We start from the raw sequence: 14,437 nt of genomic DNA, 5'->3' as shown, positions 1-14,437 counted from the left end.
AAACAGATCAGCTTTACAATCAGTTCTTAACAAAAAAAATTGATTTAGTAAATCGACTTGAAATTTAGAAATGCATAAAACAGCTGCTACAAAAATTAATTATAGGATAATTTTGTTGAGAATTATTCCGATGCTTTGATGCAAATGCATCAATATGCTCCTTGCCATCTTTTTTCTCCTTTAAAATACCACCATAACTAATGCATGCATCCGTTTTAACTATTTGAATGTATAAGGATCAGGGAGAGACAAGTAAGAAAGGTCTGTGACTTTCAATTTTATTTCTTTGATAATATTGGTGTGGACAGAAGTCCACGGAGGTGAAGGTTTTTTCAACCTATCATGGAGAGGTTTTAGAAAATTTCTAAGATTTGGAATGAAATTTGACACATATTAGTACATCCTAAAAATTTTGAAGAAGGGTTTTATCTAAGATTTGGTCAGAAAATTTATTGGCGAATTGTATGGACCTTTGAATAGGGAAAAGGTTTCCTTGTTGGATATTGTATCCAAGAAATCAGATGTGATTTGGAAAAGACTGTATTTAAATTTTGATAAAACTAATCCATCTTTTTAATAACATTAAAGAAAATCTTTAGATATTTAAAATGTTGATCTATGCTAGTAGAAAATATTAAAACGTCATTAATATAAACAATAATAAATTTTGAAAAAGGACTTAAAATGTCATTCATTATCTTTTGAGATTCAGAAGGAGCATTTTTTAAACCAAATGACATTACATTATATTCATATTGTCCAAATGGTACAATAAAAGCAGTTTTATACCGATTCTTGGGATCTATTTGAATTTGCCAAAATTTTAATTTTAAATCAAATTTTGAAAAGATAGTTGCAGCATAAAGCCGCTGAAGTAAATTTTTTTTGTTTGGAAAAGGATACCTAATTCAGCAGAGTTATTTATTCAAAGGTTTATCATTGATGACTTATTGAGGGACACCTCGTTCAATTTCTAAGTTATTATTAACGTAAAAGGCAGCACAACTCAAAGGGGATTCGCTTGGATATATGATGCGTCTATCAAGAAGGCCATTGATTTTTTTATGACAATGAGTGGTCAGCTCGTAATTCATCTGGATAGGACGAGCTTTTTTGGGGATGATTTTGTCACGACCCAAATCTCAATATAGGTTGTGATGGCACCCAACATCGCCGTTAGGCTAGCTAACGATGAACTACTAACTTAATTATTTATTTTATTATTTTTTAAATCATGAGTCTTATTAGATAGAGAGATCAATGCATTAAAAAAATCGTTGATACATACAATATAATTACAATATAAAGTAATAGTGTGTCAATGTAAAGCAAACCATAAATAAATTCTAGAATACCCCAAAATCGAGTGTCACAAGTGCATGAGCATCTACTAAGAAGTACAATAACAATACAACATATGTCTTGAATATAAGATACACAAGATAAAGTAAATAATTATGATGGAAACGTTGTGCTCGCCATAAAGTCCCCTCAGCATAAGTCTACATGGAATGCAGCTCACCATAAAGTCCCCTCAAGATCTATATGGAATGCAGATCACCATAAAGTTCCCTCAGCAACTGCGCCTACGTGCCCAAATGACCACCAAATGAACCTGTAAGATCCTGCACATTTAGTGCAGAAGTGCAGCATGAGTATGTAAATCAACGTGTACCCAGTAAGTATCTAGCCTAGCCCCGAAGAGGTAGTTACGAGGAGTCGATATTGACACTTACTAGTGGTACAGTAAATCAAATATAATAAAGTAGACAAGTATGAAACATGGTAAGTAAACAATGAGTACAAATATAGGCAAATAATACGATCTACAGTTGAACAATAAAAACAAAAGTCCTTAATTATCGGATACCTCCTCAAATGGAATATGTAATGGTCAATACCAAATCAAAGGTCACATCTCAAGTCAGGAAACTTACGAGTACGCAGACTCCTTATCAGGTATTTTACACGATTCTGCCGAGGCAAGCGGCCCGATCCCATATGAGTGTTTCAAATATCTGCCAAGGCAAACGGCCCGATCCCATAAGAGTGTGATACATAATCCTGCCGAGGTGAACGACCCGATCCCATAAGAGTGTGTTACAATACTGCCGAGGAGAACGACCCGATCCCGTAAGAGTGTGTTACAATATCCTGTCGAGGCGAACGGGCCGATCCCATAAGAGTGTGAAGCTTTTACAGGTCTATGAACCCACTCACAAATATACGTGTGAGTTATGGAATTCAAGAGAAACTTTCTGATGATTACGCACAACGCGGGAAAAATCCAAAAGAAAAATACAATTCTTACAGCTAATCAAGTAGCTCGTCAAATATCTAAAATTGTGAGTCTAGTCTCAGGTCATAATGTGAATTAAAGTAATTAAACAGGCAAGAATAACTCAATTAGTACAATTAAAGCGTAACGTGAATCTAAGTCTACTCGGACATAATCAGGACCTCTAGCATACGCACGAACACTCATCACCTCATACGTATGTAGCTCCCATAATATGTAGCATGTAATTAGTCTAACATCTATGGGGTAAATTCCCCTGCACAAGATTAGACAGCAGAGTTACCTCACTCTGAAGTTCCATAATCAGCTCCAATGCCTCTTTAACATCCCAAATCGATACCCATCGATCCGAAACTAGTCAAACAACGTGCAAACTAATAAACAAAATACTCCAATAATCATAATTTAACAATTCACAACTCCGCTCGAAAAGTCAACAAAGTCAACCCCCGGGCCCATGCGCCCGGATTCCATAATATTTTGAAGATAAAAATTACCCATAACACCGCAAACTCAAATATATAATTTATTCCTAATTCCATATCAAATTTTGTGGTCAAAATCCGAAAATACCATTTTTAATTTTCTTCCACAAATTCTATAATTTCTATCAAATTTCATGTTAAAATCCATATATAACCCATGTATTTAACTCGACACAAGTAAGAATAACTTACCTTATGATATATGTCGAAAATGATCTTCAAGAATCACCCCAAATCGCCCCACATGAGCTCCAAGAACTTATAAGTGAAGGAATGAGCTCAAAATGCCGAAATTAGATCTTTAATTCCACTGCCATGCCTCCTTTTAGCGATCGCAGTCATTAGCCATGCGATCACGGTTAACAAAAGGTCCAGCATCATTTCCTTCATCATGATCGCGAACAAAATCTCGTGATCGCGATGTACAAATTGTGTTTTCTTCTTCATAGACACCCTTTACTATAATGATCATAACTATTTGTACCAAATTCCAAATTACAAATGGTTTGATTATATGAAAACTAGATTCAAAGGGCTACAACTTTTATTTTGGGATCATCCCCAAATTCCTTATCGATTGCAAGACATAAGCTCCCGAAGTCGGACTACTAACAACAAAAAATCCTTCTATGCGATCACGGCCTTCCCTCCGCAATCGCGATTCATAAAGGCCTGGAATACACTTTGCTCTTCGCGATCGCGACCCAGACCACCGCAATCGCGACCCAGACCACCACGATCGCGAAGAGCACCCCTGGCATCAAATAACAGCAGTTCAAAATAGTCTAAAAGTGGTCCCAAACCACCCCAAAACACACCTGAGGTCCGAGAAACCCCGTCCAATCATTCTAACAAGTTTATACATCCTATGTAAACTTGTTCAAAGGCTCGAAACATAAATTACAACATCGACCCAAGAATTAAAGATCAAGCTCAATCTTTCTTAAACTCTCTTAACTTTCAAACCTTCATCCTTCAACGAACGCGTCCAAAACACACTTAAACATTTCGGAATGATGCCAAATTTTGTGTACAAGTCACAAATCACAATACAAACCTGTTCCAAGGCTCGAAATCCCAAACGGACATCAATAACACCAAAGTCCACTTCAACTCAAACTTAGGAAATCCGAAAACTTCCAAAATGCTAGCTTTCCACAATAAGCGCCGAAATGCTCCCGGACTATCCGATTCTTAACCCGAACATACGCCCAAGTCCAAAATCATTATACGAACCTATTAGAATCTTCAAATCCCAATTTCTAGGTCGTTTACTCAAAAGTCAAATCTTGGCCAACTCTTTCAACTTAAAGCTTCCAGATTGAGAATTTTCTTTCCTAATCAACTCCAAACTTCCCGAATATCAAAACCGACCACGCGTACAAGTCATAATACATTAAGTGAAGCTACTCAAGGCTTCAAACTGCCGAACGACGTGGTAAAGTTCAAAATGACCGGTCGAGACGTTACATTCTCCCCCACTTTAACATAAGTTTGTCCTCGAACGTGCCAAGAACCGTTCCGGAGTTGCCCCAAAGCACTATTTAACACATCATGCACCTACCCATGCCACCACAACCCCTATGGGCATATTAGCTCGAGCCAGACTGAAGATCCTTCCTTCTACCTTAGCCCACCCGCCTTAGAACCAAATTCCAATACCCGGAATTCTCTACGAGACCTAAATCTAGTATACGAATACCGTATCAATCTCAACTCGTTGTACCAAATATGATCATGCACCCATGCTGAAACCACACAATGAACCGCATAATTCGTATGCCCATAATAACATCCTCCAACCGTAGAAGCTGCAAACCCACTAACATGATGCCTATAGTACACCTCATAGCACATATAAGCCCTACTCCAATCCTCGCAATACTGCGACGATGAAAGAGACGTATAGAATCTCATAACCACCCCTAAAATTAAAAAATCCATGGAATTTCTCCGCTCAACGAGAGCCCTTGCTTCCTTCTGAACTGAATAGTGATATTTTTCCTCTAATATACCTTATATAAATCTAATCGCACTAACTCCAGGTCCAACCATCTCGTCTCACTCAGTACAAGCTACTCGACTGACAAGCCACATCAAAAACCACCCACAATCTCCTACGACAACATCAATGCACCAATAAACTACAAATCAAATATGACTTATAAGGAAGAATGAATTGTGGCAAAGAACTACCATCTCGCGTAACAAATAAAATGGCCAAAAAGATGCTATGAGCCTATATCATAGATGAGAAACAAGGCACACAAAATAGGTAGAAGAAATCGTACTCAACATCTCACTGTTTCGGCGTGCAACCCGATCCATACATGATACCCATGGCAGCGTGCCACCCGATCCACACATAACCATGGGTAGGGAAATACCCATCAAGCCATAATGCTAAAACTCACGAAATGCCCGAATATCGACCACGAGCATGCCAAGTGCATAAATATAACCTTGGAGAGACAGATAGAGCCATGCGCGACAAAACTCGAGCTCGACTAAGGTGCAATAAACGACAAGCTACACAGGATCACAACACACGTGTGAATAATCAAGTCGTCTCAATACACACGTGGCATAAAGGAGTAGCATTTTAAATAGACGATGCCAGGAATACCATCCACTACGCCTGAAGACCCATCCATAAGCAATGCCATGCCGAATAAGCATATCTGATCTGGTAAAAATATACATCCACATTAGGCCTACCAATGGACCTCAAGCCAATTCTAATCATCTCCAAATGGGTCTATAACCTCCCAAAGATCCATAATGGCCATATCCATGACATATACGATCAACCGTAAAAATAGGAATAAACCTCCACAGTCCATAACTAGAGAAATAGAGCGCCTCTCAGACATAAACTCTCCCATCAGCGACAGTACTAGAATCTCCATACCTAATTTCAATCTCTACCACATAAATGGCTAACACGTCACCCTTATGCAATCATCCCATTGGAGTCACTCCACAACCTCATACCACTAACCGTACAAATTCTGTAATGCAAATCAAGAATCCACAAATCAATACACCATGCCTCTTACACAGAACATCGTTCTCAGGCAACACTAAGATAGCGCCAATGTACTCTGAGTATCTGAAATCCCCCCCCCCTCCCCACCCTTCCGAGCTCATGACATTCTTATCAAAATTGAACTGCAACCCTGATCCCCAACTTCCAATCTCCATAATGCTCACTGCACATATCATATTGCTACTCGAGAGTACAAGAATTTCATCATAATCTCCTAAACCATTAGTAGAGTTAACACTTCATCGGCTCAAAACCTTTCACTTAACTCATCTCAGAAGAAGAATCGCCACCCATAACCAACTTATCATAACCACAAAAAATGCAAACCTCAAGTCATGGTCTACACCGCCATAACTCTTCCGGGATCCATTCACACATAACTAAACCATCAAAATCAAATACCTCCAAATCTATCGAACCACAGTAGCTGTCAAGCTTGCACACACAGCCACGAACCACTAGTATAGCCTTACCACACAGAAGAAACTGATCATTTCCACAACCTTGCCGATTCAAACCATTACTAACTAACTCTATTACTCCCAATTTACTCTTGACTTGCCTTTGAACTAATAGTTCTATTCAAACACATAACAGACCCCAAACTACACTCATCCCGAGTGACCCAAATCATAAAACCACATCATCTCAACCCATCATCCATCGCATACCATCCTCATGCCCTCAATACTATCTCCCATTGATACACCCGTTTGGAAGCCCTTCTGCAAATTCGAAGTTGTTTCTCCCATTTCTCTAACACTGCACCGTAGACCCCGATGATAACATAGAAATTCCTCAAGTATTCTTCACACTCTGCTGCAAAACCTAGTCCTCAGCCACATAACGAATCCAAAATCCTTAAACACCGCACTTTAATTATTGAACCCACTAGAACCATTGTTGAGAGTCACCCACTTTGACCTGGTCCCGAATATATGACCAAACTCTAGTACTCTTCTAGCACATGAACACTTCCAAAGAAGCAACCGGATGAATTCTTTTCCTTGCACATCACATCCACAAGAAGCATAAATTTTGAGTCATCCCCAACATCTGCACATGAATCGATAAGGTGAAATGTAGCACATATACGCCAAATTCCTTGCCCAAAATACCCTTGGTGTTTTTTCTTCTCTTGGTCATAACTAATCCACCAATCACTGATGACCAGAAACTGCATAGGCACACAACCACGTGACTCAATCGTAGACGGTGGGCTCCCCTACTTAGCTTCACGCTACAATCACATAGATTCATACCCCACAATGACTTCTTCTTCCCAGTTATCATGATCCTGCACCGTTACTCGGCCAACTTCTCACGAGCTCTTGTTGCACCAATCATAACGCACCCCAAACCACCATCGCACGTTCAACCTCCTATGGTTCATACCGTATTCTTCAAGCGAACCAAGCTTGCATCGCAATACATGCTTCCCATGTTGAGAAAAAAGTAGAACTCTTCGTAGGAACCTCCTCAAAATCACGCAACCACTAACCTGCTCGCATGAGATAGCCCACCTGTGTAACCTCATATCGACCTCCTCCAACATCATTGCTATAGTTACATCCATCATGAAATCAATTAATCTCCCTGAGTCCATACTGATCCGCTAGTTGTAAGAATCCCTTCATTCATTAACATCACCCAAAGGCGACGATAATGGTCTGCCTGCATTCGCAGGGAAAAGCATCATGCACCACATCTGTAGCATCTTCTTAACTCGTTGGTGCCCAACTGATAAAAATGCCTGATATCGCGTACGAATAAGTAGGAAGGAACCGAAGGCATAAGCTTCAACGAAATCAAATAGCACGATGAGGAATCAAGGAAAGGAAGCTCTCCCAACAACCATGTAGCCTCTCTCTATACCAATCCGCAAAACTCTACTAGACATGCTCATGACTCATTAGACCTAAGGGAACCTAGTGCTCTGGTACCAAGCTATCACGACCCAAATCTCAATATAGGTTGTGATGGCGCCCAGCGTTGCTGTTAGGCAAGCCAACGGTGAACTACCAACTTAATTATTCATTTTATTATTTTTGAAATCATGAATCATATTAGATAGAGAGAGATCAATGCATTAAAAAAATTGTAGATACGTACAATTTAATTACAATATAAAGTAATAGGGTGTCAATGTAAAGCAAACCATAAACAAATTCTAAAACACCCCAAAACCCGATGTCACAAGTGCATGAGCATCTACTAGGAAGTACAATAATAATAATATAACATCTACCTAGAATACAAGATAGATAGGATAAAGAAAATAATTATGATGGAAATGTTGTGTGCTATGAATCATAGCATGGAATGCAGCTCACCATCATGTCCCCTCAAAATCTCACCTACGCGCCCAAATGGCAACAAAATAAACCTGTCAGATCTTGCACCTTTAGTGCAGAAGTACAGCATGAGCACGTAAATCAACGCGTACCCAAAAAGAATCTAGCCTAACCCCGAAGAGGTAGTGACGAGGGGCCGACATTCGCACTTACTAGTGGTCCAGGAAATCAAATATAAAAAGTAGACAAGTATGAAACATGGTAAGTAAACAGTAAGTACAGATATAAGCAAATAATAGAGTCTTCAGCTGAACAATGAACACAAAAGTCATCAATTAACGGATACCTCCTCAAATGGAATACGTAATGGTCAATACCAAATCAATGGTCACATCTCAAGTCAGGAAACTCATGAGTACGTGGACTCTTTATCAAGTATTTTGCACGATTCTACCGAGGCGAGCGGCCCGATCCCATAAGAGTGTGATACATAATTTTGCCGAGGTGAACACCCCAAACCCATAAGAATATGATATGTGATACTGCCAAGGCGAATGGCCCGATCCCATAAGAGTGTGTTACAATTTCCTGTCGAGGCGAACGGGCCGACCCCATAAGAGTGTGAAGCTTTTACGGGTCTATAACCCCACTCACGAATATATGTGTGAGTTACGAAATTCAAGAGAAACTTTTCGATAAATACGCACAACGCGGGAGGAATCCAAAAGAGAAGTACAATTCTTACGGCTAATCAAGTAGCTCATTAAATATCTAAAATAGCGAGCCTAGTCTCGAGTCATAATGTGAATTAAAGTAATTAAATAGGCAAGAGTAACTGAATTAGTACGATTAAAGCATGGCGTGAATCTAATTCTACCCAGAAAGAATAAGGAACTCTAGCATACGCACGGACACTCGTCACTTCATGTGTGCATTGCTCCCATAACATGTATCATGTAATAAGTATAACACCTATGGGGTAAATTCCCCCTCACAAGGTTAAACATGAGACTTATCTCGGTCCGAAGTTCCATAACCGGCTCCAACGTCTCTCTAACACCCCCAAAGCGATACTCATCGATCCAAAACTAGTCAAACAACGTCCAAACCGATAAAAATATACTTCAATACTCATAATTTAACAATTCATAACAATTCCAAACTACGCTCGAAAAGTCAACAAAGTCAACCCCCGGACCCACGTGCCCAAATTCAAAACTTTTTTGAAGATAAAGATTACCCATAATACCACCAACTCAAACATATAATTTATTCCTAATTCCATGTCCAATTTCATGGTCAAAATGCGAAAATAGCATTTTTAAGTTTTCTTCTAAAAATTCCATAATTTCTATCAAATTCCATGTTAAAATTCATATATAACCCATGTATTTAACTCCAAAAAAGTAAGAATAACTTTCCTTATGATATATGGTGAAAATGATCTTCAAGAATCACCTCAAATCGCCCCACATGAACTCCAAGAACTTAAAAGTGAAGAAATGAGCTCAAAATACCGAAATTAGATATTTAATACACCTACCAGGCCTCCTTCTTAGTGATGGTAGTTATTAGCCATGAGATTACGGTTAACAAAAGTTCCAACATCATTTCCTTCATCGCAATCGCGGCCAAAATCCCGCAATCACGATGTACAAATTATGTTTTCTTCTTCACAGACACCCTTCAGTATAATGGTCATAACTTTTATACAAAATTCCAAATGACAAACGGTTTTAGTTTTTAAAAACTAGATTCAAAAGGTTACAACTTTGGTTTTTAGATCATTCCCAAATTTCTTATATATTACAAGATAAAAAGCTCCCCCAGCCAGACTACTGACAGTAGAAAATCCTTCTACGTGATTGCGGCCTTCCCTCCGTGATCACGATTCACAAAGCCCTAGAATGCTCTTTGTTCTTTGTGATCGCCACCCAGACCACCGCGATCGCGAAGAGCACCCCTCAAACCGCCAAACAATGCGCTAGAGCTCAAAAAATGGGTTGGATCATTACAGATTTTTTCATCAAAGTCAGGTTCATAAGGAAACCTAACAGTGTATTTCTTGCGATTCTGGAAGGCTATAGGTAAATCGGCACAAAGTTCTTCCTGAATTTTGGTCTCTAAAGTTCTTGTTTTGAATTGGAGAGAATAATCTTGAAGTTGTTGTTATAACCTATGGCATGCTACTTCTTCCTTGAGATTGATCTGCGCTTCCTTACTTTTTGTGGTAGATAAGATCTTTGTAATAAAAGGTTTATCCAAGGAAAGAAGAGTTTTACTTCCTATACATTCGATTAGAATCCCTTTCTTTATTAAATAAAAGGCATGAGGTCCTCGATCAAGGGAGTACCCAATATAACTAGATTAGTAAGGTCTTTTACTAATATAAAGGAACTTGAGACTTACAAACATGAATTTTTTAGAGAGGTTCTAACTTAACATTGGAGAGTTTGAAGCTGACTCCTAGTTTTCCGCCATTAGCAACTCTAAGGCCTTTTTTGATTTTTTTCAAATAATTTGGTTGGAATGAGTCTGTCTTGTATGCAGTTGAGATCTGCACCTATATCAAATAAGGAAACGATATCTAAGGTAAAGTATTTACTAATAATTAGGGTAACTCTCATATGCTATTTTCGTATGGAAATACTGGAGAGGTGGTTGATAAAAACTTCTTGGTCAACTTTCTTGGTTTTAGTTGTTTGGATTCTTCACATTTGGTATGGAGCTTTTGGAGAATAAGATAATTTAGCTCTTGTCTAGCCTTAATTTTTTGAATTTCTTCCTTGAGGAGTGTTATCTCAGATTGAAGATCCTGGACAGCTATCTCTTTAGGTTTTTGATATGTTCTACATTTTTACTACCTGAGAATGTTTGATGAAAATATTTGAGGAAGTCGTGGAAGGCTTATCTAGTGTTTCTTTAAATTGTTCAAGATAATACCTCTTTTGATCTGAATCTTGGAGATTGCTTATAACTTTGAGAAGAAGATCTTGTTCTTTAGAGAGAACATTGATTTCAGGTTGACTATTTTGTTCTTCTTGTTCTGATTGGGAATAACATGAATCTATGTTATCGTCTTTGAATTGATGTTCAGGTTCATCGTCAGCAATAGAAGCATCACTATCTTCTAGCACGAGTTGTTCAATCTGATTGAGGATAGACTCATCTAAATCGATATTTCTAACATTTTTGAAAATTTTGCAGTATTTGACAATATATCATGGTCTTTGGCACTTAAAACATTTGCCTTGGTTGTAACATGGGAAAGTTGATTCCTTATATTTGTTAGGAAATGCTTTGGGTTTATCAAAGGAAGGTTTCCTAAACTTGGATGCGAAATGTCTGCGTTTAGGTGTTGAATATACAGGTTATGAGATATGTCTGGTTGTTCGTTGTTTGAGAGACTTATTGACATAGGCGGTAGTCCAAATTATTCGTAGAAGCTACCTAAATCTCTATGAGTTTGTACTCTATCTTTGGCTAACTGTCTTAAGAACTTATCTTGGCGACAGATTTTGAGAGTAACCTGTTGGATAAGTCTAGTAAGTTGGCCATATGATATTTGTTCATAAGGAATAATACCACTAGTGTATTAATCTTGGAGTTCTTCTTTCACTAAATCATTGAGGGATTTAGGTATACTATCTAGGAATTTTTCTTTTCCAATATGAGAGGTTACCATCTGGTCTTTCATAGATTCTGGTGAGAAAATAATCCTTATACCACCTAAAATCGGAAAGGGTTTTACATTTGAGATTGTTGAGTATCTCAGAGGATTTTTATAATAAGATACCTGGACTTCCTATGAATGTCTTTATAATGGTGTAAATAAGGGTATTGGTAGAGTCAAGAATGGGTTAGCCATCTTTAAAGATTGGTTCTCCTGTTGAATCAACTCGGCCAGTTAGAAAGATTTGTTGTTTATCTTCTTCACTAAGATAGGCATACCACTAACCTTTGAGTTGACCTATAAATCTTGCTACTAAAACATGGGTAGTAAGCTAGTTACAACAATGATAGGAAGTTTTATACATAGTGACTACAATAGTCATTTGTCATAATTTTGATAAAATATTATATTCGAAACAACCATCTATGTTCCATTCATAGATATTATTGGCATTGTAATTGTTCTGCATGACATTGGATTTTTCTTCTAAAACTACATCGAGATGGATAGCTCTAGAATAATAGAGTTTTTGGGGTTTATGCTAGTTGAAAAAGTTTGCTCTAACAAGGGAAACTTCTAGAAAAGGATTGTCATGAAATTGGTCGGTATGGGAATCCATTTCTTTATCAGCATAAATTACTCTAAGAACATGTACTCCAGAGTCTTTTGAGGAGACATCCCTGGTTCTTTTAGAGGGGGTTTCTGGAATAATCAAAGTTTTTTCGATTTCTAGGATCCTATGATGTAGATGAGAGAGTTTAGAAGAATCTATAGATTGGTACATATGGAGCTCCTTAGCAAAAATTTTAGGAATCTCATAAGGTTTGAATAGGGGGATAGAAGAAGTAGAGGGTTCTACTATTTTAGAACCACTAAAGTAGATAAAATTGGTATTAAAATCAAATAGGCACCCAAAGTTTTTAAATATTTGTTTGAATAATTTTTTTTAGCAAATATACCACTAGGCAGGCTGCCTAGTGGCTAATATATAAATAAAATTCCAAAATGGGTCCAAAGCTTACAAGATGTCCAAACCAAAAAAGAAGTTGCATGAAGCTACTAGCTACTAATAAGATAGAAAAGCTATAGTCTAATGAACTAGCTATTACAACATTGTCCGGTGAATGCTTCCTTCTCCTGTCAGTGTATATGAATCCAATTGCTAGTGGCAAATACCAAGCAGCACCTATCAAGCTCTCACCAGACGCCAGGGTGTGAGCACGTGATTTTTGCCCAAAGCAAATTATTCCCAAAAATTCAAACAAAATAATTTCTTTATTATTTTACAACTTTTTGTGAATTTTGGTGTCATTTTTCTGTTAATTGTTGCATTGTATCTGTGCATTTTAATTCATATGAAAAATACAAAAATATGCATTTGCATTTCTATTTAGGATTTAATTTCTTATTTTTAGTATTAATTAGGGGTTAATTTGTTTTAGAACAAAATATGAAGAAAATAACAAAAATAGTTCAGGTTTGCATTTTTAAATTGTTTAATTGTGAATTCGTCCCGAAATAGTTTTTAAAATAATTTTAGAAATTAATTAGTTTAATTTTGAAATATATTAGGACTTTTTTTTTGTTGCAATTTTATAAAATCAGAAAAATACAAAATATACAAGATGAAATACAAAAATAGATAAAAGAAACAAATGAAAAGGAAAAAGAAAACAAAAAGAAATAGATAAAGGGCTACCCACGATTTGGGCCATGTCCAATTGATTTACCCAGGCCCAACATCTTTTTTCTCTTTCTTTCCCCGACCCAGGCCCAAACCCCACCCGGTCCAAACGACCCATCTCCAGAGACACCCAAACGACGTCGTTTCACAGCAAATCAATCCCAGCCCTTCATTCTCCATAATCCAACGGTTCTGGTGCTTTCTTGTTAACTTGATAAATATGTCCGAAATATTCCCAAACCCTAAAACATAACTCATCTTGCTCGTACCCCCCATTACTTCGCCGGAATCCCACCGCCGGCGAACACCACTTATGTTATCGACCACCAAAATAACACCACGAGACCTCCTCTTCTCCCTCGTCATGAATCCACCACCCATTTCATTCAAATCCAGCCCTAGCTCGTCGAATCCTCGATCAAAGATTCTCCGGCCAAAACCCAAAGTAACCCAATCACCACCAAATTAACACCATGTGACCGCCTGGGCCCCCTCTACCCAACCCGCATAGCCATGTCTCTCGAATCTACCTGGAACAGCTCGAATATCAAATCGAAGGTTTCCGACCAAAACCCTAATGCAAAATCTCCATGATTTCGGACCCTAACAACCCTAACCAGGCGTTTTCTTATGAAAACACGTGGTTAAGGATGTTACGGGTCAGAAATTTCGGGGGATTTGGAGAAACAACCACTGGCCGGAGCTCTTTGTTGTCAGTGAGTTCTTGTTTGTATTTTCTTTTATTTTCAATTTCTTTTTCCTTTTCTGATTTTCTGCATGTGTGAATTCCATGGTCAATGTATATTTTAATTTGCGTTTTAAATTTTTGTCAATATTGTTCTAGTCTTGTGTCCTGGTTTTTTTGTGATTAAGTCTAGTTGTTTGTTTGATTTTAATATGTTCAAATTCCTGATCTTAGTTTGATTTTAGTTAAGACGTTGATAATTTGTTAA

The 14,437-nt window shown here is 37.8% G+C and overlaps 1 protein-coding gene across 1 annotated transcript in view; it reads right to left on the bottom strand.

Moving 5' to 3' along the window:
• LOC107819335 (UV-B-induced protein At3g17800, chloroplastic-like) overlaps positions 1–13,865 on the bottom strand; it is a 90,260-nt gene extending 76,395 nt beyond the window's left edge. Inside the window, exons 1-2 of the mRNA XM_016645437.2 lie at positions 13,531–13,865; positions 11,071–11,310 (exon numbers count right to left, since the gene is read on the bottom strand). Coding sequence (XP_016500923.2) covers positions 11,071–11,310; positions 13,531–13,865 — 575 coding nt within the window. The remainder of the gene's footprint in view (positions 1–11,070; positions 11,311–13,530) is intronic.
• Between the last annotated feature and the right edge of the window lie 572 nt (positions 13,866–14,437).

The sequence above is a fragment of the Nicotiana tabacum genome, chromosome 1 (assembly GCF_000715075.1).
Source record: "Nicotiana tabacum cultivar K326 chromosome 1, ASM71507v2, whole genome shotgun sequence".
Classification (NCBI taxonomy): domain Eukaryota; kingdom Viridiplantae; phylum Streptophyta; class Magnoliopsida; order Solanales; family Solanaceae; genus Nicotiana; species Nicotiana tabacum.
Note: the sequence above shows the minus strand (reverse complement) of the source record. Positions and strands in the feature narration are given on the sequence as shown.